This window comes from Eumetopias jubatus, unplaced genomic scaffold, assembly GCF_037043125.1.
Source record: "Eumetopias jubatus isolate StellerSeaLion01/CBP00866 unplaced genomic scaffold, mEumJub1_p1.0 scaffold_17, whole genome shotgun sequence".
NCBI classification, from domain to species: Eukaryota; Metazoa; Chordata; class Mammalia; order Carnivora; family Otariidae; genus Eumetopias; species Eumetopias jubatus.
The window spans coordinates 15,054,653-15,080,658 of NW_028274823.1; the positions used below are offsets into that span (position 1 = coordinate 15,054,653).

A 26,006-nucleotide genomic window follows, 5' to 3' on the forward strand; every position below is an offset into this window, starting at 1 on the left:
CCATCAAATTCCTAAAGGAGAACACAGGCAGCAACCTCTTCGACCTCAGCTGCAGCAACTTCTTCCTAGAAACATCGCCAAAGGCAAGGGAAGCGAGGGCAAAAATGAACTATTGGGATTTCATGAAGATAAAAAGCTTTTGCACAGCAAAAGAAACAGTCCACAAAACCAAAAGACAACCGACAGAATGGGAGAAAATATTTGCAAATGACATATCAGATAAAGGGCTAGTATCCAAAATCTATAAAGAACTTATCAAACTCAACACCCAAAGAACAAATAATCCAATCAAGAAATGGGCAGAAGACATGAACAGACATTTTTCCAAAGAAGACGTCCAAATGGCCAACAGACACATGAAAAAGTGCTCAACATCGCTCGGCATCAGGGAAATCGAAATCAAAACCTCAATGAGATACCACCTCACACCAGTCAGAATGGCTAAAATTAACAAGTTGGGAAATGACAGATGTTGGCAGGGATGCGGAGAAAGGGGAACCCTCCTACACTGTTGGTGGGAATGCAAGCTGGTGCAACCCCTCTGGAAAACAGTACGCAGCTTACTCAAACAGTTGAAAATAGAGCTACCATACGATCCAGCAATTGCACTACTGGGTATTTACCACAAAGATACAAACGTAGGGACTTGAAGGGGTACGTGCACCCCAATGTTTTCAGCAGCAATGTCCACAATAGCCAAACTGTGGAAAGAGCCAAGATGTCCATCGACAGATGAATGGGTAAAGAAGTGGTATATATACACAATGGAATATTATGCAGCCATCCAAAGGAATGAGATCTTGCCATTTGCAACGACGTGGATGGAACTGGAGGGTCTTATGCTGAGTGAAATAAATCAATCAGAGAAAGACATGTATCATATGACCTCACTGATATGAGGAATTCTTAATCTCAGGAAACTGAGAGTTGCTGGAGTGGTGGGGGGTGGAAGGGATGGGTTGGCTGGGTGATAGACATTGGGGAGGGTATGTGCTATGGTGAGCGCTGTGAATTGTGCAAGACTGTTGAATCACAGATCTGTACTTCTGAAACAAATAATGCAACATATGTTAAGAAAAAAGAAAAAGAAGAAGATAGCAGGAGGGGAAGGATGAAGGGGAGTAAGTCAGAGGGGGAGACGAACCATGAGAGACGATGGACTCTGAAAAACAAACAGGGTTCTAGAGGGGAGGAGGGTGGGGGGATGGGTTAGTCTGGTGATGGGTATTAAAGAGGGCACATTCTGCATGGAGCACTGGGTGTTATGCACAAACAATGAATCATGGAACACTACATCAAGAACTAATGATGTAATGTATGGTGATTAACATAACAATAAAAAATTTAAAAAAAAAGAAATCAAAAGGCAAACTTTTGAAAGGGCAATCTTGTGCTGTATAGTCTTAGGAGGTTAGCAAACTAAATGTAATCTCATGCTTTCTGCACACTAAGCCACAAAGTTTCTGTTCTTTAATTAGAGAACCCTGGGTGCCTGGGTGGCTCAGATGGTTAAGCATCTGCCTTCAGCTCAGGTCATGATCCCAGAGTCCTGGGACTGAGTCCTGCATCGGGCTCCCTGCTCCCTCTGCCTCTCTCTCTCTGTCTCTCATGAATAAATAAATAAAATCTTTAAAAAAATAAATAATAAATAATAATAAATAAATAAAAATAATAAGTCTTAAAAAAATAATTAGAGAACCCTTCTCTCAGTTCCTGGAAAGGAAGCCTTTTTTTTTTTTTTCTGTTGAGAACATTTCTAACATTTCAGGCTAAACAATTAGAGTAGCTCTTTAAAGAGAAAACAAAAGGAAAGAGAGAAAAAAGAGAAGAGAAGAGAAGAAATAGGCACACTGGCGTAGATTTTATACAATAAGAAACAGTGCAGCAGATTTTCCACTTTGTGGACCCAAGCCAGGAAGTGTGCAACTTTTGTGATTTATAAGCACTTGTAAATAGAAAGGCTATCTGGCATACTGTTAGAGAGTTTGCTCTAAACTGCTATTAACATGAAATATTCTTTGGATTTTCTTAAGATCATGAAAACAAAGTTGAGAAAAAGGAGTTCAATAGATACTATATATAATATTTTTTACTTCATTTAGAAATGTAATCATTTCAGTTCTATCAATATGAAGAGCGATCACTACTTCTCAGAGACCAGTGCTCCCCAATAAAAGAAGTGGAACCATGGACACGACCATTAATCTAACAGCTCATCTTAAGAATAGATGTGCCAAATGGCCAATAAGCACCTGAAAAGATGTTCAGCATTAATGTCATTAAGGAACTTGAAATATAAACCAAAACCAAAGTATAAACCAAATACTGTCTCACACCCACTAAAATGGCTATAACACAAAAGCAAAACAAATTAAAATAACAGAAAATAACTAGTGTTAGTGAGGCTATAGAGAAATTGGAGCCCTGGGATACTGCTGGTGACAGGTACGATGATGTGGCTGCTACGCAGTCTGGCATTTTCCTCAAAGAGTTAAACCTATCCGTACCATATGCCCCAGAAATTCCACTCCTGGATGAAATACCCAGGAGAATTGAAAATGTATGCTCATACAAAAACTTGTAGATAAATATTCACAGTGACATTATTCATAATAGCTAAAATGTGGAAACAGCCCAATGTCTATTAACTGTTGAATGCATAAACAAATTAGGTATATCTGTACAATGGAATATTATTCAGCCATAGAAAGGAATGAAGTAGTGATACATGCTACAATATGGATGAAACTTGAAAACATGCTCAGTGAGAGAAGCCAGTCAGAAAAGGCCATCATAAAATTCCACTTAAATGCAATGTCTGGAGACAGAAGTAGGTTAGTGGTGACTTTGGGCTGGTGGAGTTTGAGGGGGATGGAGGGGAACTGCTATGGGCATAGGGTTTCTTTCTGGGGTGATGAAGATGGTCTGTAATTAGTGATGGCTGCCTAACTTTTTGCATAGACTGAAAAACACTGCTTTGTAACTTTCAAAATGTATCTTTATTTTTAAAAGTCACATAACAGCTATGTTCCCACCCCCAGCTTAAGAAATTAAACATTATGTGTATAGCTAAAGTGACCTGTATACCCTTCCCTGATTATATTTATCTTCCACCCCCTATCAGGGATAATCACTACTTGATGTTGCTACTTATCATTCCATGCATGTCATTATAGTTCACTATATATTTATAATCCCTCATAGATGTTTTGTGTGTTTTTAAATGGTATATACTTATGTACCTTCTATAGGTTACTTTTTTATCACAATACTATGTTTTAGAGATTTGTGGATTTTTTGGGGGGGTTATTATTAAGTGGCTTTTTCACAATGACATTTACCACTTAGAATTCTGAGGTCATACTCCCAGATTTAGCAATCTGTTAAATGTCTTTGTCTACTTTTTAAAAATCAATTCAATCAGGTGATTCCTTCAAGCATCTCAAACTATCATCAAGCTCTTGTTCAAAATAAAGGAATTTTAAGTGCATGTAATAACATAAAGGCTCTTAAGGACTCTAACATAAAACAACTCTTGGTTGACTGAGGGGTAACTTACAAGGGAAAACTTGCATTATATTCTTTCATATATGATAAATCATACTAAGATTAAATGATAAACATAATTAACCTTACATACTTCAACCAATGACAGGGACTCTCTACATGGTCATTCTGGATTAACCACTAAAATATTTGTTGTAGACACTGTGGTTGCCTCCCAAACATGTATTCCTCCTTTCTTTGGTTAACTATTAGTTTTTGGAAACTTGTACCATCCCTAGACAGCTCACTGAATTTGGAAGAATTTACTACCTTTGACCACAGTTATTGGTTCAGGGATAGTCACATGTTAAAATTTGTGGATATGAGATGGAAGAAGGTATCCGATGAGGATAATTTCCTTGCTTTTCAGAGAAAGCTTCTACAAACTTCCTTCTCTCTCTCTCCCTGATTTAGAAGGAGAAAGCAGTTGTTGTTACTTACTTTTTGGGGAGTTGTTACTTACTTTTAGGGGAACTCAAGGTCAACCGGCATTCGGCCATTCTTCTTTATTAATAAAATCCCAATTTTATTCAGAGCAGTAATGCAACCAGTTAAAAAGTTCCCAGGCTCCATTTTCCAAGGTTGACCATGTGAAAAATTCTAATCCTTAAGATGCAGGATTAAGTCCTTAGAGAGGACTTCCCTTCCACCAAAACAATGATAAAGCCACATGGGAAGTCTTTTGATTTTCATGCTCTCCTCTTCTTCCAGCTGGAATTCAAATATGATGCCCTCAGATGGAGCAGTACTGTGACTATAAGGATGAAAGCCACAAGCTAAGGATAGTGGAATAGAAAGAATGTACTGGGGGTCTTTCACGATCTCCTTGAGCAATTTTAAATAAATGGCTGTGGATTTCCTACCTCCAGACTTTCTGTTACATAGAAAAAAATAACCCCTTATTTGGTAAAGCCACTATGGTTACATTTTTGTTATAAGCAACCTGATGCAATTCCAACTGATATAACTGTTGAATCAAAGGTTGGGTTTTCAAACATATAAGTCAATTGTTTCTTAATACGTTTAAGTCATTTTGAACTGAATTTCTATTATTTGCAACCAAAAGCACCCTAAACTGATAGAGCCTTCTAAGGAAGGGGTGGTACTTCTGACTGGTCTCAACCCTCAGCGGCTAACCTGCTACCTGACTAAAATAGATCTGTACCAATGAGTAGCCCCTATGATTACAGGGAAGCTTCCGTAAACTCACGGTGTTACCTTGCTTGCATAAGACCACCCAACTGTAAAAGCAGAGGAACAAAGAAATAAAACATTCTTATTAATAATTTCATTAAGCACATAAGACACATACTCATCAAAATTGTTGAACTGGGATGCCTGGGTGGCTCAGTCGTTAAGCGTCTGCCTTCGGCTCAGGTCATGGTCCCAGGGTCCTGGGATGGAGCCCCGCGTCAGGCTCCCCAGTCCGCGGGAAGCCTGCTTCTCCCTCTCCCACTCCCCCTGCTTGTGATCTCTCTCTGTCAAATAAATAAATAAAATCTTAAAAAAAAAAAATTGTTGAACTAACAAAGCTAGGTGGCTTTTAGTGAACCATGCCTTTCGTTTCCTGTCACTGTCTCCAAACTTTCCTGTACCCTCATCCCTTCCTTATCCTGTTCCTTACACTACGCTGCAGCAGTGAAGAGTGAGGGCTCTCGGGGCGCCTGGGTGGCTCAGTCGGTTAAGTGTCTGCTGTCAGCTCAGGTCATGATCTCAGGGTCCTGGGATCCAGCCCGGAGTCAAGCTCTCTGCTCAGTAGGGAGTCTGCTTCTCCCACTGTCCCTCTCCCTGCTCGTGTTCTCTCTCTCTCTCAAATAAATAAATAAAATCTTAAAAAAAAAGAGTGAGACTCTCTAGTTAACCCCATATACGTTCAAATCTTCCATCTATTACTTGCCACTTAATGTGACTTCGTGCAAGGTACTTAATTTCTCTGAGTCTCAATTTTCTCAAATGAATAATGGGGGAGTAATTCTACCAATCTCACAGGGCTCTTGCAAGAGTTAATTGAGCTAAGGTTTGTAAAATGCTTAGCATACAGCCTGATATATAGTAATGATTTGCTCAATACTACCTATTACTTTTAAGGTTTTGGTTTTTTTTTAAGATTTTATTTATTTATTTGGGAGATCAAGGGAGAGAGCATAAGCAGGGGGAGGGGCAGAAGGAGAGGGACAAGCAGACTCCCTGCCGAGCAGGGAGCCCAATGCAGGGCTGGATCCCAGGACCCTGGGATCATGACCTGAGCCAAAGGCAGACGCTTAACTGACTCAGCCACCCAGGTGCCCCCTACTCTCAGTTTTTACAACAGAAGAGGTATCTCTCCTCCTGTCAAAGGCTAGTTCTTACCTTAGGCTCTGGACCCCACCCATCCTCCTTCCACCTCCTCAGGGACTTTTAACTCTTGATTATATTTTCTCTCTAGTCTTTGTCTTCAACCTCTCTCTATAGGCCCCTTCCCACTAACATGCATAACATTGATGATGATAATGATAATGATGATACAGGAGATGATGGGATATGAAGCATAGCTAGAACTATCCTTCTTCAGGAGGAAGGGCATCTCATTCAAGATAACAGGAAGAAAGGGGAGATGGGTCTTCACACAGGCAGGTTTGAAGATCGGCAGGTGGGAAAATAAAAAATTTCCTGGTGGATGTTTTCTATTTTCTCTGAAACAAAAGGCAAAATTACCTCCTGAGAGTTAAGTAGTTCAGAAGAGAGGATAAAATGTAGAAGAGTGAAGGTTGAAATAGTCATTACAGAGAGTAAGGAATGTAGTAGTGTTTCCAGGCAATGTAGAAGTCTCAGTTGAAGCTGAGGCTCACATTCGTGAATACCGGATCCAATCTCCCCTGGAATTGCCTGAGTGCTGACATTGTAGCAGGTAATTTGTTCACCTGGAGTTGGAGTCTTGCCAGGGAAGGGAAAAAAAAAGGAGAGAGGAGTCAGGAGGAAGAGTGGAATGGCCAACGATGAAATCTAAGAATAAAGAGGGAAATGAACACACAGGCAAGTAATAGTGGAGAAAGACAGAAATGGACTCAAGGTCCAGATGAAGTAAGAGAACAGTGGGATCTGGGACCAGGTACCAATTTTAAGAGCAAGGGAGAGTACCCAGTGAATTAGTAGGATAACAGAAAAGAGAAGCAGGGAAAAGATGGCAGAACATAGCATGAGCTACCATAAGGAGGGAGAAAAATGTTTTGGAAGTAGCATTGGGGAGTGAAGAAAACATCCACCAAACTTCTAGGAAGTACTTTGAGTATAAAAGAAAAGTCCTCTGGGGCGCCTGGGTGGCTCAGCTGTTAGGTGTCTGCCTTTGGCTCAGGTCATGATCCCGGGGTCCTGGGATCAAGCCCCACATGGGGCTCCTTGCTCAGCAGGAAGCCTGCTTCTCCCTCTCCCGCTCCCCGCTTGTGTTCCCTCTCTTGCTATGTCTCTCTCTGTCAAATAAATAAATAAAATCTTAAAAAATAAATAAAAGAAAAGTCCTCTGTAGAATGGACTCCAGACTCAATAATATGATTGGCTATGGAAGTGTACATATGACCAAAGTGAATGTAAAAGAGACAATATACCAAAATTCTACACAATTTTTTAAAAATCAGCTCTACATGTTTAGGATAGGAGGGATTTTGCTTAAAAGACTTTCATGTGGAAAAGTCAGAGACAGTGCAAGCAACTAAGTGTAACTACCCCCAAAAGTGTCCTGGTCACAATTAATTAACCTATATATAGGAATGTGTTAAATTGTGATAAACAGAATTTCCATGTTATTTTCTAAAATTGGGATTAAATAATTCACATGTACTGCTATTTAAACAATGTTAGAGTGAATTAATAATGTCCTTTTATTTATGTTTTTAAGTAACTTTAACTTTTAATTAATAAAATTAAAGATGGATATAAATTTTTGTTGGTGCAACTTTTACAAAAAGAAAAATCTCCATAACAAAACTCCATTTCAATATTATACATGATAACAATTTGTGATTTTGTTCTTTCCCTAATTAGGTAATAGAGTACAACACATATGACTTTGTCTGCTGGTCTGGGAGGGTTCCTAACTAGGAGGGTTCCTAACTGGGAGGGTTTTTTTCAACTAAAAAAAAAAAAAAAAGGAATGTGCACATTTTGAAGTAAAAGAAGCCACCTTAAGTTACTTGTTTATTTCAGTATGATGAATTTTTTTAAAAAATTCATGCCATATTTTATTATTGTTATAATGTTTACATAATAAGGTAAAATTGGGAGAAGAAAAATTATACAAAATAGCTTTCTTCCATTTACTTTCTTTTGAGACAGTATGATATTATGTTAGGTTTTATATGTTTTTACGGATTAAATGCCCAAATTTTAACTATATACTATTTTTAAAGCAGAAAAGAAAAAAAACTTTTAGATGCTTAGAAGAAACTACAAATGTTCTGTGAGTTCTTAATTTTGGATTTGCTCTGTCATCAATACTATAAAGTCTTTCCTTGACTATCAGAAGCTTTGGGTATTTTGGTAAGCATTAAAATGCAAATCCAGGGCATGTTCTTGTCTTTCTGTTTTCATATTACCAAACCTACCCAGCCATACTGTAGCTCTCCAATGCACAAAGTACTCATACTATATAATCTGAGACTTTTGTAACCATATATTTTAAAGGACTCATCGAGCCCTGAAAGGCAAATGCTATCATTCAAGTTCTAATTACATGCTACCTGGGTTTTACAGAACAGAAAAAAAATGAGTACTGTACTTCCTAAAAACATTTTTTTACCACAAGCGACTTCCAAAATAAATGCCCCAAATATTGTCTGAATGTATCACTGTACAAATAGCTCAAGCACTGGCCTATTCAAATTATGTTCTAGTTTCTCCCGATGCTGCTTCCACTTGATAAATTGGTCAATAAATGCCAAGTCAAATATTCAAGTAAATATATTTTCATTGTTATTGGCAGACATATAATTAACTCTGAGAATGAAAGACACAAGAAATCAATTTATGATTACTTCTTCAGTTCTTCCCATTAGTCATTTACATTATAATTGCGGTCCCCCTTTTAAAATCTTTATCCATACACACACACACACACACACACACACACACACACACCATTTTGACTATATTATAAATCAAATTATTTCAATGACAAATTAGTATTGTATGAACTGTGAACTTGATGTTAATTTTATTAGTAAGATACAATCATACTATTACCCATGTATATGAGCTGATCAAAAAACAATGCACATTTAAGAGCCTATATTAATTAGTAATTTCAGCAGATGTTTCTAAACAATGTTAAGGACTTGCTCTGTCTTTTCTCAAGTATAAATATTTGAGTCAACATTTTTTATGTATGTGTATTTAGTAACAAATTACACTTCCACTTCCAACAAAACAGGCTGCTAAAAAAGAAAACAGTACAAAGAGTAAACCTATTTTTTGTCAAAGAAGACATATAAAGAACAAGTTTTTTTTTAACATTTGTTATCTGTCAGGTCAATATCTTCACCAATCTGGGAAAAATACATTTTGTATAAAAACTTACATAAGTGACCTTTTAAAAACTGCCCTAAACTAACTGCAAAAGCTTCAGATACATTATTATATGTGGATTTCTTGAAGAAAAAAATCTAAGACGAGCTCAAGAAATGTTTTAATAAAATATGCTGTCATTACTCAATTGTTACTTTCATTATGGTAGCCTAATTGTTTTTAATTATATATCATGGGCAAGTCATTTAACCTCTGTGTTTCCTCACCCATAAAGGGAGATTCATAATGGTGCCTCATCACAGGATTCCTGGCAGGGTTAAAGGACTTAATATGGGTGAAGCTATTTAGAATAGTGCCCAGCATACAGTAAGTGTCAGCTAAGCATTACCTAATTGTATGTTTTGCCTATTACTTCTATTAGCTTCCAGTTACCAATCCTTAAAGTATCTCAATTCTTTTTAAAGAAAAAAAAGCTACATCATGACGTTCTTAATGCTCTGCCCTTCCCATCAGCTTATAGTGTTAGCAGCTACTTTATCTGCTACTCACAAGCAAAACAGGACCTAGGGTCTCATTGAGTAACAGTCCAAAATTCTATCTTAAAAGACAGCACTCTCCCTATTATCTTACTATTAGTACACTTTAATTCATTCAAACACCAAAGTAAACTAGGTGCTAGGCAAGGGCTACAACCTGTGGAAACAAAAGATGGTTAAGAAAAAAATTCCAGATGTGTTGCCCCCAAAACAGTGAGGGATACAAACACAAATCCAAGTAAGTACTCTTGTTTAATTGTAACATGGTACCCCGAACTATAAAAAAAAAAAAATTCTCCAAGCTGTCCAAGGGTGGGCTTCACAGGTGACATTTGAGTAAGACTTGAAAGAAGAGCAGAAACTCACCAGGTAGAGAAGAGATCTATGATTACTTTTGTTCACAAAGAAAACTAGAAATTCCTCACACTAGGAAGTTAAAATAGACATTTTTTTAAGCAGACATCCTCAAACAGATTTCCCATTGCACACAGCTTGCTTAGTTTATCTCTAGGTGTTGAACAAATATTTTTGAATGACTGTCGTCCCCCGTCCCCCCCTCCCTCCTTAGGCAAGGCCTTCATTAGGGCATACTTGGATAATGTTCTTAGATCCCTTCCTCCCAGGGCTCAGAGAAATCTTCCTAAAACCACTTTTATCACACCACTCCCTGATCAAAAGCCTGGAATGGTTTCCTCCTATTCCCAGAAATCAGCTCTCTTCTCTGACTAGATTTCTCTCCCAATATGCCTTGGGCATATTTCCCTTTTGTTCATATCCCCTCTCTGCCCCAAATGCTTTTCTCCTATTACTTACTTCTGCCTTTCCAGAATTCTACCTTGTGTCCAAAATCCTCCTTCAAGAAGCCATTGGATTTCCTTGCTGCTACTTAAAATAACATAACTTTTCAAATGATGCAGGAAAGAAAGATGCTAGTGAAAAAATTCTACTTTGGGATGAAAGAAATGTCCAAAATGTGGGAGAGAATTGAAAAAAAAAAAAACGAAAGGCAGAGACTGGCTGGAAAGTTACATTCCAATTGTTACATCAGGCAGCACACTTCCTTGAATTATTTACTATTCAAAACGTATACCCTGCACCAACTACTTATTGAACAATTATTTTTTCCAGTGACATCAGGCTCTTTTAAAAAGTTAACCATCCCACAACATGGACAATCAATTCACTATTACTTAAACTGGTTTCTTTAGGACAAGTGCCTATTAGAACGAGTGTCCCTGGATTTGGAGTTTGAAATATTACCCAGCAATATGGCACTGCACTAACCAGCCCGGCAGTGTGCCTCCTACTTGAAGGACAACTATTTACAATAGTAAAATACCTTCAAAAAGCCAAGTTCAAATAGATTTTTTTTTTTTTTTCAAGTGAGAATGAGAGAATGAGCATGCTCTAGGCGTCAAGCTACCTTAGATTCCAACTTGGTTTTCTCTTCATTCAGCTCCTCGGTTGCTTTCTTCATATCTTCACGACATCTGTTTATCTCCGACCTTACTGGAATACAAACGAAATCCTTAAACATCTCTATCTTTCTAAAGTCCCCACGTCTGTGCACCTGGACAGCAGAGCCCCTCCCTGCTCTGACCACGCCTTGGGGGCTGCCCTTCGCCCTAAGCCCCCACCTCGAGGAGACCGAGGCTGCAGAAGGCGACAGAAGCACCCACCTCCTCGGATCACGCGGCGACTCTCCTCGGCCTGATGCTCCGAGAAGATGATGTGCTGAAACAAGGACTCTAAACTCATCTCAGGCCCGGGCTCCTGCGGATCCGCTGACGCCCTTCAGTATCTGCTAGCGGAGTCCGAGGCCCCTGGAAAGCACAGGGAGGACGGAGGACTGCTCGGGGCCAGCCCCGGATGGGCCGCCAGCCCGGCTCCCGGCCTTGGTTTCCCCGCTTCCCTAACAACAGACAACCAGACAACCGTTTATCCCCCTCGCACCCTCTCTCTGCCTGGGACAAAAACTCTGCTTTGGTTCCCTGGCTGAACGCAGCTCCCCTCATTCGAGGACCCAGGCCCTCTCGGGGTTCCCTTCTGGGCTGGTGGCAAATAAAAATGGAGGCCGCGAGCCGTGGCGTCGGCGCCGGCCTGGGCAGCACCCCAGTGTGTGGCTGGCCTTTTCCTCTCCACCTGCTCTATTTTTGGGGAGAAGGTTCTCATAATGCTCTGTCCCACAGCAAAATGCGTACTTGCCAACAATACCGTGGGCAGGAGATCTCCCCGCCGGCTGTGGCAGGCGCCTCTGGGTGGCCTCGCCTGGTGGGGACTGAACTACGGCGTCTCGTTGCGCCCAGTCTGCGTTCAGGGGCTTTGCTTTGGCCGCAAGGCCCCAAAGGTCTTAAGGCCTTACTTGGACTTGTGGTGATCTTTCCCTGAGGCGCAAACACCCCGCATCCTAAAGAACTAAGCACTCATGATTCTAAATATAAACTGCAACGTCTTCTCCTTTGACTGCGGCAGAGACTGCTATAAATGTGCAATGCCTGACATTCCGCCTTAATCATTCCTTTGTAATCAGGGCATATCTTTTTAGTCTGCTTTAAAATTAATCATGGCCTTCTGTAATCAAGCTTCAGTAATATTAACACTTCAATATCTGCACAATGTGTGTCAGAGACCAAAGCGGTTGCTAATTAATAAAGCTTAAACGTGAAAGGCACCTTTGGGACTTTTGCACGGGATTTTTAAATTAAAAAATCAAGCATTTTTAGTTTTAGTAGGCCAAAATTGTAAGATTATAATAAACATTTGACTTTTTTTCTGAATGTAGAATTGACATTGGCTAAACTTTAAAAAATAATTTTTTTTTTTTTTAGATTTTATTTATTTATTTGACAGAGAGAGAGTGGCAGACAGAGGGAGAGGGAGAAGCAGGCTCCCCACTGAGCAGGAATCCCGACGTGGGGCTCGATCCCAGGACCCTGGAATCATGACCTGAGCCGAAGGCAGACGCTTAACCGTCTGAGCCACTCAGGTGCCCCTAAAGATAATTTTTAGTTAGATTGTATTAGAATTGAAGGAAAGTAAATGTGATTTCTGTCTGTCACATCATCTGTATGAGTCTTAATTAATATTTCATTAATGCTGTAGTATATTGGGCTGTAAGTTTTAACCTATTCCAAATTTCCACCTCAATTTCCATCAAGCCATGTATGCATAAAACTTAATTTTTAAACTGTATTTAAACTGTATTACAAAACAACACATACAGAAAAGTGTAATGCTGTAGAAAAGAATTACCCATAAACATACCATTCAGAAGCAAGTATTAATAACATTTTGGCTCCTTCTTCCCGCTAATCCTTCTCACCTTGCATTTTTCTTTTATAAGCTTGACAATATTGTGGATAATAATAATTTGATTAATATTATTTATTAAGTATCTGCTGGGCACTATTCCAAACACAATGATTTTTACTATTACCTTTATAGTGTTAGATGAGAAAACTGAGAGCAGGAAAGTTAAGTATCTTGCCAAGGCTGCATACCTTGTATACATATACCTTGTATACGGCAGAGCTAGAGCTGAAACCAAGAAATCTGAGATCAGAGGCCATGAATTTAATTTTGGATACTGCTCTGTCTTCCTTTGATTACATCATAAGCATTTTACCATTTCATTGGAAACTCTTCATGAATATACTTTTATATCGTCATAATCCTCCATCATGTGATGCATGTGTAAAACTTAGATATACTGAAATAAATTTGACTCTTTTTTCCGTTCGAGGATGGAAAACAAAACTGAAATTGTGGTGTGAACCATTTTCTTTGAGCATTTGTTTGGAAGCTTATGAACTGTGCCACGGCGCTATCAAAAGGAAAGGGCTTCCAGAAGATAAATTATATTACTAATTAATATCACTCCCTTCAGAATTATTTCCCGTGGACTTGCACAGGGGGCATCCTCACAAGGAGGCTCTTTTCAAAAGCATGCTGCTCTTTAACATTCCAATTTTATTAGTTACACTGAAACTCACATTTATTATTTAACATGTTCTTTCTGTACTGGAAACTTGGCAGAGTGGAATTCAGGCAGCCTTTCGGGAGCCCAGCCGCCTCACTCACACAGGCGTATGCGAGAGAGAACTGCTGGAAATTCTGGAATGGGGTTATGGGGAGAAATGGCTTCTTCATCTTCTGCAGTCTTCATATCACAGAATATTTTGGTGCTTTTAAATCCCAAGTTCAATTCTTCTTAGAGGCACCGCCACTATAGACATTAGCAGGGTTTTTCCTTTTCTTTTATTTGTTGAAATGAACATGATTTTGCAAGCTCACAATTCAAATTTTTTTTAAAGATTTTATTTATTTATTTGAGAAAGAGAATGAGAGATAGAGAGCACGAGAGGGAAGAGGGTCAGAGGGAGAAGCAGACTCCCTGCCGAGCAGGGAGCCCAATGCAGGACTCGATCCCGGGACTCCAGGATCATGACTTGAGCCGAAGGCAGTCGCCCAACCAACTGAGCCACCCAGGCACCCCACAATTCAAATTTTAAGTGGTTGTTTTGTTTTAGATTTTGTTTTATTTGAGAGGGAGCAGGAGCGGGGGCTCCCCTCTGAGCAGGGAGCCCGCAGTGGGGCTCCATTCCAGGACCCCAGGATCATGACCTGAGCTGAAGGCAGATGCTTAATCAACTGAGCCACCCAGGCGCCCCAAATTTTAAGTGTTTTATAATAATGAGCAAAAGTAACATGTTAGGATATTAAAATATTATTATCATATACTAGCTATATTCATATATTTTCTTCAGTAAGATATTTATTCTTATAGATATACATGCTGATTACATTCTCTAATATTCAGAGCAAGAGTAGCATTACTTCAATTTATGCCAAATAAAAATGGTATACGGCATGGTAAAACTAGGGCATACCACTTTTGGAAAATGGTACCTTATAAGTCTGAAAAAATGATTCATTCAACAACTGTTTAATGAGTCTCTGCTATTCATTCAACAGTCATTCAACAAATATTATTGAGCATCTCCTATGTGCCATATTAGAGAAGCAACAAAAGGATTTAATAAAAACAGAACTACATAAAAACTATTTTTCTTCCCCCGGATATTTCTAACCTCATTGGAGAATTATTATATTTTTCAGCATTTTGGCATCAGTATAAACAACTGCTTTCAGATGTTTCAACAGATGTTCTTCAGAAAGAAGGCCAATTATTTGCATTATGATACCCACATATGATTCTCAGATCTAAACTTTCCATCTGTGCATGTTTCATTGAATTGCATACCTATGGAATATAAAAGTTAAGATCACTCATTGTCTCTCAACCTCAGACTTTTGTTCATAATAACTCCAGCACCTGGGTTATTGAGCCATTGATAATTGCTTTGCTAGAAGGCCTTACATAAGGCTATATTGCTCTTGTGATTTAAAATGCATTTCCTCTCCAGTCTTAGATTGATGAATTTCCTAGGTTCTAAACCAGACTTGCAAATACCCACTAGCCCAGGGCATATATATTGCAATGAAAAGAAGACAAGTAATTCGTTTATTTTATGTTTTTCTTAGGGCATCTGCCAAAAAGAAAAACAAAACGTAGGTTCAACCAAGTTTAACAACCATTTATTGAGTATCTACTAAGTATAAAGATATCTCTGCTAGGTACTAGGGAGGATACAAAATTGAAAGATACAAGCCCTGTCCTCCTGGAGGTCATCATCTATCAAATGGGATGTAGCATGCACAAATACTCCTAAGCAGACTGTATATGAGAGCTTCACCCTTGTGCTAGCGGAATATGGCAGAGGCAGAAAGAGTAAGTCTGACGTAGGTGATCAGGGAGACTTACCAGTAGGGGATAGAATATGAGCTACCTTTTCAAGGAGGGTGTGACTTCAATAGATAGCGAGTAAGGGATAAAAAAAGCAGAAAGTTAGATGAAGCCAACATCTAGACGGTCTTTAACAATTTCATGTATGTGATGGGGGACCATGTCATGTTTTCCAGCAGGTGAGAGGTCCGTCAGAGTTGCTCCTGTAGTCAATTTGTGGCAGTGGGTTTGAAGCACTAGAAAGGAAGAGAATAATAGCTAACATGTATTAATAACTAACTACATGCCATCCACCATCTGAGACCTTGACACATCTTAATTCTCTTAACCAACCCAGTAAACTTGTAAGTTCAATGCTTTTACTTTTTTCCACATTACAGTTGGAGAAGTGAGGCAGAGAGAACTAAGTAACTTGTCCATGGTCACCTATGGCAGCAGAATCAGGATTTAAACCCTGATACAATCTTAAAGCAGATCCTTAACTACTTCATTTCCTGCCTCCAAAAACTAGAGGCTGGAGAAAATAAGACTGTTTCAGCAGCTGTGTTTCATTTCAAAGCAGATACATTTCCTTAAAAAAAAAAAAAATGTTTATCATTAACAAGTTAATATCTTTTCAGAAGACATTTTTTGACTTCCAGAATTTGGATTAGTAACACAATCTATGTTTAACCAATTAAAATCAAATGTGATTTAAGGAAAAATAATAGAGAATGGATCATGCATTGTAAATGCTTATTTAACCAGCTCTATATCTAACATGTAAAACTAAAAATGAAATTTGTATACAAAGTATTATATTCAATTCCTAACATTTATATTAGTTTCCTAGAGCTGCTGTAACAAAAATATCACAGCTCAGTGATTTAGAACAACAAAAGTTTATTCTCTCACAGTTCTGGAGGCCAGAAGTCTGAAATTAAGATGTTGGCAGGGTTGGTTCCTTCTGGGCCCTCTGAGGGACAATCTGGTCTTTACGTCTTCCTAGCTGCTGGTCCTGGCCGGTAATTTTGACCTCATCTTAAATAATTAACGTCTCTGATAACCCAATTTCCAAATAAAGTCACATTCTGAGCTACCAGAGATTTAGGATTTTAATGTATTTTTGGGGGGACACAAATTCAGTGCATATAACAGACCTTAAAAGTTAAGTTACAGGAACTGGTTATGATTTTTTAAAAAAACTTAAGTGGTTGATTTATTTCTATTACAATCAATGTATTTTAGTGTTTAGTGTTTATTTTAGACTTTAGAAAACATCTTGCACAATCCTTTTATTTTATAGATGTTAGCACGGAGGCCATGGAGGTTGATGGATTTCCCCAACATGGCACAGGCAATTAACGTCAGAGCTAGGTTTAGAACTCCTTCTTAATTCCTTCTGCTCCAATGAAAGATCTTTTTTGTTCACCAGTGGCTTTCAACTACTTCAGTTAAAAGAACTCCTCTTTTATCTTTTTTCTGTATTGAACTTTCTAGCAAGAGTTTGAAGAAAGGCTGTAACAGCTAGGGTTCAGAGATGGCCTGGGGCAATTCACCTACTACAGGAGCCCTTCCCCATTAAAGAGATTAGATAGATAGATAGATAGATAGATAGATAGATAGATAGATAGATAGATAGATGGACAGATAAAGAGAAAAAAAGAGAGGTAGATAAATATAGGTATATATAGAGAAAACACACATGCATACATACATATGCATATATATATAAATACACACATATATATGATACAGTCATATATATAAGCATAAATACTTAAAAGTATCAATTTTATTTTCAGTCTTACACTTCTATAATAGAAATGAAAGTAAACTGTCAGTTCTTAATTATTGATTGAGAAAATCAAACTTGTTTTGGTTGTGAAATGTATTGCATGAAGAAATTCCAATAGCACATTAGGAGTCATGAAACAGCAAACTCTTTGGAATTAAAAAGCTGTAGTGAAACTGGTGAACTTGGATTTTCACCCTGTCAGAGTCAGGAGCCCAGCACAGGGTCCAGGAAGGCTGCCCCAGGTGCCCTGACCCAGGAGGTTAGCCTGTCAGCTCCAGAAAACAAAAACAAAACAGAACCTGGAAACCACTCTTCTTCACTTTGTATAATTTATTTGTTTATTTAATAAATATTTATTGGGTGGACACTGTATGTAAGGCAAATAAGAATTTTCACTTACAAAGATGAATAAACAAGGGCCTTAAAATCTGGTTGTATCAAGTTGTAGTTTTCATGACAATAAATTTAAGTAGTTTGGGATTACACAGAAAGAATTAAAAGAGAAATTTAAGGCTTTTTTTTTTTCTTACCAGTTATTTGTTTTCATCATTAACATTGTCTTTGCCTTCCTAATAAGTACATGGTTATTCAGCAAATAAATGACTCTAGTTGTTGAATATGTTCAAATTTAAGCCAACAATTAACACATTCTGTTATTACAATTTCTATGAAGATTTCTATTAATTTCAGGGAATTAGTCATAGTGACTATTTGGAAATTTGGGATACATTTTAATATTTCTATTACTTTCTATGAATTATTCACAGTGACTCTTTGGAAAGTTTGAAAAAATGTAATGCTCATATATACATATAGGTAGATGAGTCATAAATCCTTTTTCTTCTTTTTTTTTTTAAAGATTTTATTTATTTATTCGAGAGAGAGAGAATGAGAGATAGAGAGCATGAGAGGGGGGAGGGTTGGAGGGAGAAGCAGACTCCCCGCTGAGCAGGGAGCCCGATGCGGGACTCGATCCCAGGACTCCAGGATCATGACCTGGGCCGAAGGCAGTCGCTCAACCAACTGAGCCACCCAGGCGCCCAAATCCTTTTTCTTCTTAAAACAATTTGCTAAACTGCTCATTTATCAGGATGAAATTACTTTATGCTTCCAATGTTTGAAATGACTTAGTGGCCTTTGTAGAATAGTATTACCTTATAAAAGTCAGACACTGCCATTATTTTCCCTTCACGATGCCATAGACAGTTCAAAATGTTTTATCATAGTTTACATGGCTCATAAGAATATGGAAACTTTGTAAGATGGTTAAAGGAAACAATTAATTAGCATTGAAATAAAAGAGCTCAGTAAGAAACGTTTTAAACAGAAATAAGCTGATTATTTCATGGGTAATAGTAAGCAGTTGTGGAATAGAATTAAAGGGAATGCATACAGAGTGAAAGAAATTTAAATATCTGAAAACAAGTAAGGAAATATTGCAAATGTTAGAATTACTAAAGTTGTAATATACATCATCATTTGAAACTTGATGGTCTTGTAATTCCATTCCTGCTCTATCTCATTATTCTACTTATGAAACATGTACATGAATAGGTTTCTTAAACCTTTTGATAATCTACCTTTACAATTTCCTTTTTCAAGATGTTAACACAGAGAAAAGCAGGAAAAGGCTGAGATCCTGCACTCTATTGTGCCTCAAGTGAATAAATGCAAAGATTGTGCACACAGGATCCAAACACTCGTAAAAAAGATTCATGGTGATATTCTTAGAAGAAATTAATAAACCCTAAGAGAACTTGTCAGAAGAATGTCCTAAAGATGATTTTATTTCGGTAATTGTTGTATTTTAAATGCTTTCATTTTCTTTTGTGATGTCTTTTATCTTACTTACAGATGCTATTACTCATAAAATATGATATTTCAGTCCAGAAGGCTGTAACTGTAAATGAGACATAATATTCTCATCTAGAAGTAGATAGGGGGATTCAAATCTCCTGCTTCACGTTGTAAGCTGATTACTGCAGAGGTCAGAAAGCTAGTTTCCACTTCCTTTAAGTGCCAGCTATGATATTTTACATAAATGATCAGACACCTTGTGTTTCCTTTTATTCAGCCCCCTGCATCTGGTTGGCGGCCTGTGTCGGTGGTTCACAAGATAACCCAGGAATTCCGTGCCTTGAGAGTGGTGAGATGACTTTAGGGTGTGGCCATGAGAAATGACCGCAAACATGATCCACAAAGTGTTCATTGCAGAACTACTGTGTACTGGGCTCTGCTACAACGGTGAACAAGACGAATGAGCTTTCTGCATGCATGGAGCCTACAGGGCAACAAGCAACAAAGTACACACATTCATTAACTCAAGGCACACAGAGTAAGTGTAAGTGTAAACTATAACTGCGGGGCAGGCACCTGCTAGGGACAGTATGGACAACACATTCCTGCTCTCACGAAGCCCTTATGTCAGGACAGAACTGGTGTCTGAGAATGGAGAGGCCCAGTGGGATCACTGCACAAACCAGGTTGGTTAAGAGGTCAGGGCTGCATCATGCAGGACCCTGAAAGAAACGGAAGCAGTTCAGATTGTATTCAGAATGCAGGCGGAGGCCATAGGCAGATCTGTAGGAGACTGAATGCAATTTAAGAATAACAGGGTGACCCTCAAGCACTGTTCCCTTGTGGAGGTGTGACTTCACATCACTGGATGGGGTGTTGACGCAGGTCCAATGCTCAGGGTGACTGATACCTAGCTAGATGACTTTGAGCAAGTCACTGACTCTCTTTTCCCCTGATTTCACTTGTTTTCAAACGGGGAGAGGAGAGGCAGGGTTAAAGAAAGGAGGAAATAAGAGAGATGAAAGCGGGGGGGGGAACCCTCTCAATACTTAGAGATGGAAAGTTCAGAGAGTAAGTTGGGAAAACAATCAAACAAACAACTAAGAATTTCATTTTTTAAAAGCTCCTGAGCAAGAAGGAGTCATCCCAATCCACACCCTGGAAAATCCCAGTGTAGGACACATAGAAATGAGTATAGAATTCTATTAGAATCATCGCCTTGGGCACTTTAAGGGTTAATATCAGGGCCTTAAGGAAGAAAAATTCAAGAGTCATGCCAGAATCCACTCTACATCCATCAGATTCAGTTGTGCATAAGTGTGTGCGAGCAGAAATCCATTAGTACATCCATTGTGACTGTAAAAATATTGAAATACTCCCATAGTGGTTGGTAAATAACCACCACCCCAGCCTTCCACGGCCAACTCCCACCACCGGGCAGTCCCAATTCCATGACCATCCAGATCTCCTACAGCCTGGCAACAAAGAGGTAACACTCAGCTTAACAAAGAGCCTCAAGGAGCCTGCTCAGGATCAGTTCTGATTTCGCAGTGCCGGGGTCTATCTGTGTATTGTCTTCTTGATGCTATAACAAATCACCACAACTTTAGGGGCTTAAAACAATACAAATTTGTTGTCTTACAGCTCTGGAGGTTATAGGTCCAAAATGGGTTTTACTGGGCAAAAATCAAAGGATCCACGGTCCTTCTGGAAGCTCTAGAGGCTAATTTGTTTCCTTGCCTTTTCCGGCTTATAGAAGTTATCTGCATCCCTTGGCTCCTGCCCCTTCCTCCATCTTTAAGCCAGCACGGTAGTCCCCTAAAATCTCTCCTTCTCTGACATTCTTGCCACTCTCTTATAAGGATGCTTATAAGTCAAGATGCTCTCACCACCTCAAGATCCTTAACTTGATCACATCTTGAAAGTCCCTTTTGCCACATAAGGCGACATACTCACAGGTTTCAGGGATTAGGATGCAAATATCTTTGGGGGCCGTTATTTTGTCTACCATGGTGGTTATACATTTTAAATATCATACCTGAGTGTATATAATACCCTACCCAGACTCCTCATAAAATAAAGCCAAGGGCATCACAGTCAAAATGTGAGATGCAGGGAAAAGAATCTGACTCATATAGAAAAAAAAAAAATTACGCTAGGTCCATATCTCAAGAAGTTTCTAGAATACGACAAATCTTTAATTTTCCTTTCTGGTTTAGTAGTGACCAGTATCAAATGGATGAAATAGTTAAAAGGAGGAAAGAGTTGAGGAAGTACACAAAGAAGGAGTGAGGAAGACAGAGGAAGAATGCACATGCCACTCATCTGTCTGAATCTCCTGTGGGGGCTCAGGAGAGGAAAAGGGCAGAGCAAGGACCTTCGAGTGGGTGGATCCCAGGGAGGACGAGAGAGGATTTTAGAAATGGATGGTAGGGTGGCACTAGGTAATATTCCCCTCTTCCAGGGTCAACTGTCTCCCAATCTGGGATACTGAGGGACAAAGGAAGTGAAAAATGACAGTTTCAATTTCTTCTGTAACTGAATGCTCATGGAACCACTTGGGATTGACTTGATGAGGCTGGGGGAAATTTTAAGATGAGCAAGGGACAACGAATCTAATATAGTTTATCTGCTTTTGGAGACGGAGCCGCATGTGATGGGTCTTTGTATATCAGAGTACCTGGTATGCAATGGGAGTAAACGTCCTGAAAGGAAAGCCAGGAGCCACAATAGAATGTTGGCTTCACGAGGAAGCACCCGTTTGTTTTGTGCACCATCAATTCCCAGCTCCCGGAATGGTGCCAGGCTAGTTCCCATGCCCAGGAACTCCGCATTGAATAAATAAAGGAGAAAAATGAATGTCTGCAAAACTTTGGTGTAAATAAACTTTTCGGTGTAAACAAGGAACATTTAAATGTTTGATGTAATAACCAGGAAATGCTGGAAACCAATACTCAGTTTAATGTGCTAACATTGTGATATACTGTATCAAAGCTTAAGTGATCAGGTGAATTGCAAAGGCCTGTATTCCTGCCTATAAATAGGGTTGCCAGATTTAGCAAATAAAAATACAGGATGCCCGGTTAAATTTGAATGTCAGATAAACAATGAGTAATTTTTTAGTATAAGCGTCCCAGGTATTGCATGACAACCTAGCTACAGAGCCATGTTGTATCATATTTCAGATAAATTATGACTTTGCAAAAATGTTGTCTTTTTAATGATGGTACTATAAAGAAAGAAAAAGGAGGTGCTTTCACTAGATTATGTTCAATATGAGGGTAGGGGAAGGTAAAAACCGGCTGTGTCATGTTGTGCTGTTTTAAGAGCATGCTTTTCTGTGAGCGAGTGCCCATGGAGGGGGAAATTCAGCTTCTCATAAATTCTGCAGAGCTACCAGGGAAGAGTAATCAACAAGGATAAAATCTGAAGGGAAGGTCAGTGAGGCAGGTAAGAGCTGCTGCATCCATATTACCTAAAGCACACAGCTCCACAGAGCAGGACAGGGAAGAGAGCCTGAGGGGAAGGAGAGAATCATCCCATGCGAGCCTCATTAGATTGCCTTTAGGAAAAAGTTCCCGTCTGCCCCAATAGCACTTTATTTTATGTGCACGTTGTGCTTGCTTAGTCCCTAATATAGAGGTGAGCGTGTTCCACGGACTAAGTGGTTTGTCTTCACAATGCCCTGTTGCTGGTGAAGTAATTCGCTGTTTTTCTCAGAAAGGACATGGTGTTGCTGTATTCATTTGTGCCTGATCTGAAGAATCTCTATCGATACTTTTTTTTTTCCCATTAGGCATTTAGATGCTACCTGGCTGTTAGGCCTGAAAATACCAGATGGAACTTGAGAGCCTTGCAGACACTGTTGTCATAGAAACAAGATGCTATCCCAGCTCCATGCAGCTGCCATCTTTTTTTTCCCTTTCACTGGGAGGAGTTCTGATAGGAGCAAATACTGATGAAATATAGAGATTCTCCCCACTCCTTGGAAAATAGAGCTACATTTCCAGTGCTGAATAGACAATTTGTTAATGTGTCCCTCAGCTAATGGAGAGCCTAAATCTATGGAAAAATGACTTGATTTCCAGGTCTTCTAATTGGAGTATATAAAACTGGGAAGCCCATGCTTTGATATCATCTTCTTCCCCTAAACGGCAATGACGCATTTCTCTTATCCCAAAATGAGACAATAGCCTTTGTAGCCAGGGAAGCCTCAGTGCTGACATTCCTGGAAAAATGCAACCTAAGTGTTCACAATCACTCTGCAATGTGTGTACTCAGCACGAGAGTAGGGAGTGATCTCTCCCGGTCCTCTGAAGTGCCCACAGGAGCTACAGAACGCTGAGTACGCAGGCGGGGTATGATGAATTCTTGTGGCTTGATGTCCAAACTTGAGGGATGCAGTTCTTGGCCACAGTCCCACACTGATGCCTTTTCTCTTTTGGGGTAGCTATGGCGCCCTCAAGGGCATATGACTCTGAGGGAAGTGCCCACGACAGATGGGAAGGGGAGTGGTGGTGTTTTCTGGACGCGAGGCTGCATTTATGCTGGGAAACGGGTTAAATCCTAAAATTGAGGGGGTTTAGAACAATGGTTCATGTACTAGTTTCCTACTGCTACTGGAAAAATGACTGTAAATAGTGTCTCAAAACAACACAAATTTATTATTTTACAATTCTGAAGGTCAAATGTCCAAAATCTGTTTCGCTGGGCTAGGAAGATGTCAGCAGGGGCGCCTGGGTGGCTCAGTCAGTTCAGCATCTGCCTTGGGCTCAGGTCATGATCTCAGGGTCCTGGGATCGAGCCCCACGTTGGGCTCCCTGCTCAGTGGGGAGTCTGCTTCTCCCTCTGCCCCTCCCCTTGCTCATGCTCTCTCTTATGTGTTCTCTCCCTCTCAAATAAATAAAATCTTAAATAAATATCTAAAAAAAAAATAAAAAAAGAGGTCAGCAGGGCTGGTTCCTTCTGGAGGCTCTAGGAGAGGATCTTTCCCTGCTTTTTCTCACTGCCGGGGCCCACCTACATTCCTTGGCTCCTGGCCCCTCCCTCCATCTTCAAAGCCAGCAGCCTACCATCTCGCTTCCATTCTCACTTTGCCTTTTTCTGTTGTCAAATCTCCTTCTGACTCCCTCTTAAAACGAGACTTGTGATTACATTTACAGCCTGTCATATAACCTAGGATAATCTCCCCATCTCACGAATCTTAATTTAACTACCCACAGGTCCCAGGAATGAGGATGTGGATATTTTCGGGGGCCAATATGCTTTCTACTGCAGTTCCCAAACCCAGATGGTCATCAGAATTACCTGGGAAGCTTTTCAAAAATAAAGATTTTTGATCTACCTGCCCGAGGGTGATCCTATCAGAATTTCTCAGGGTGGGCAGAGGCCTGAAAAATTCTCTTTGTGAGACGCTCTGTTTTCTGTTGAAAACTCCTGTGAAGGGCGTCTTTAGGTTCTTTCTCAAGCACATGGAGTGAGGATTTATAACACTGTGATTGGGTTTTCTGGATCTTGCTCAGGGTCAATGAGTGTACGGGAGAGGTTTTAAAAATGTATTTGTTTGGAAGCTTGGAAGGTCATACCATCCTCTGAGGTTCAGGATACTCCTGCACAATGGCTCTGGCAAAAGATGGTGTCACGTGAACTGGGCCCAGCAACTCCTCAGTTTCATGGTAAAAATACCCAAATTGTTTGTTAATGACTCCCTAGACCTTTAACCATATGAAATATGTATCTTGATATCTGGGATCAGCTGTTTTTCCTTGCAGAGACTTTTTCTCTTCCTTCTTAGATGCTTCCATGTGGTTCTCAGAGCTCCGAAAGTTGCCTATTTTGCCTGCTTCAAGAAAAATGGCTGTGGTAGAGGAAAAAACCCATGCAGTATCTTTAGAAAAACTGTAAATATTTCATCATTTCTTACTAAACATACATTATTTACTCCGTAATGTAAATATTTTATGGCCTGCAACTGGCAATTTTGGAATATATTGGTATGTTTGGAGAATTGCGGTTCTGTTACAAATCCGACACTGCACACCCAGCTCATATTTAACTTATACAACTCTTTAAAAAGCATTTAACTCTTGGAATTAAGGAAGTAACAGAATCTATTTTTCAAAGGGGCCTTGAGGACCAGACTTAGAACCCGAGACAACACATTTTTTGTTAAATGCAGAAGCTGGAAGCTGGAAGAGCCCAGGACTTCCTTCACTATAGGATGACAGCATCATACAATTACCCATGCCTGTGTGAATCTGATTTCAGGCTGTGGGGAAAGGGGCACACGTGCCCACAACCAGCTCATTAGAATGTTCACGATCTGGTTGAGAGTGGAATCTGAGAAGAAGAGTTTTACCACACACAAAAAGGCAAAAGGCAGAAAAATCTTTCCCCAGCTTTAGGATCAGTATTTGGAGCTCTGCATAAGAGAAGAAAATCTTTTCATTAAATAAAATGGCTAGATGTCACAACATTTAAGCCAGATTTTTCAAATATGAACCTAAACTGTTTGGAGATTTTTTTTTTTTTAATTCCAGTGACTCTCCACTATAAAGGTCATAGAAGCTGCCATCATTCTAAATTACAGCCCATTTCAGAGGTTGGCTGTAATCCAGGAGGTTGCATTATTCCAAATTGCCTGTCAAAAACTGTCAAAACACTGCCATTATCAAAAAGTAGTCCTTTTAAATAATTTTCTCACTCTTTTCCCTGAAACTTTGCTGGCATTGAACCTTAATATCATAGCTTATAGGCATAGTAAGTGAAAGGCTTTCAAATGAGAAGAGGGGGGAAAAACATTCTAGGCATACAACAGCAACATAGAAAATTCTAGGCAGAAAATTGAGTCGAGTTTGGAAATGCTGTGATCCCCAAAGCAAAGCCATTGCTAATCTACGTGTGAAACAGTAACCAAAGAATACATAATCATGAGGCCTAATAGCATGACTTTTCCCCCATGCTTAACACATGGAAAGAATTCTATAGTAAGTTGCTAAACTCCATATTTTTCCTTATTTTCCTCTCCTTCCATACCAACTTTCCAAAG

At 39.4% G+C, this 26,006-nt stretch overlaps 1 protein-coding gene across 1 annotated transcript in view; it reads right to left on the reverse strand.

The window, feature by feature from the left end:
* Positions 1 to 11,336, reverse strand: part of CCDC172 (coiled-coil domain containing 172) — a 68,563-nt gene extending 57,227 nt beyond the window's left edge. Inside the window, exons 1-2 of the mRNA XM_028121722.2 lie at positions 11,258 to 11,336; positions 11,002 to 11,087 (exon numbers count right to left, since the gene is read on the reverse strand). Of these exons, the coding sequence (XP_027977523.1) occupies positions 11,002 to 11,087; positions 11,258 to 11,336 (165 nt within the window). The remainder of the gene's footprint in view (positions 1 to 11,001; positions 11,088 to 11,257) is intronic.
* Between the last annotated feature and the right edge of the window lie 14,670 nt (positions 11,337 to 26,006).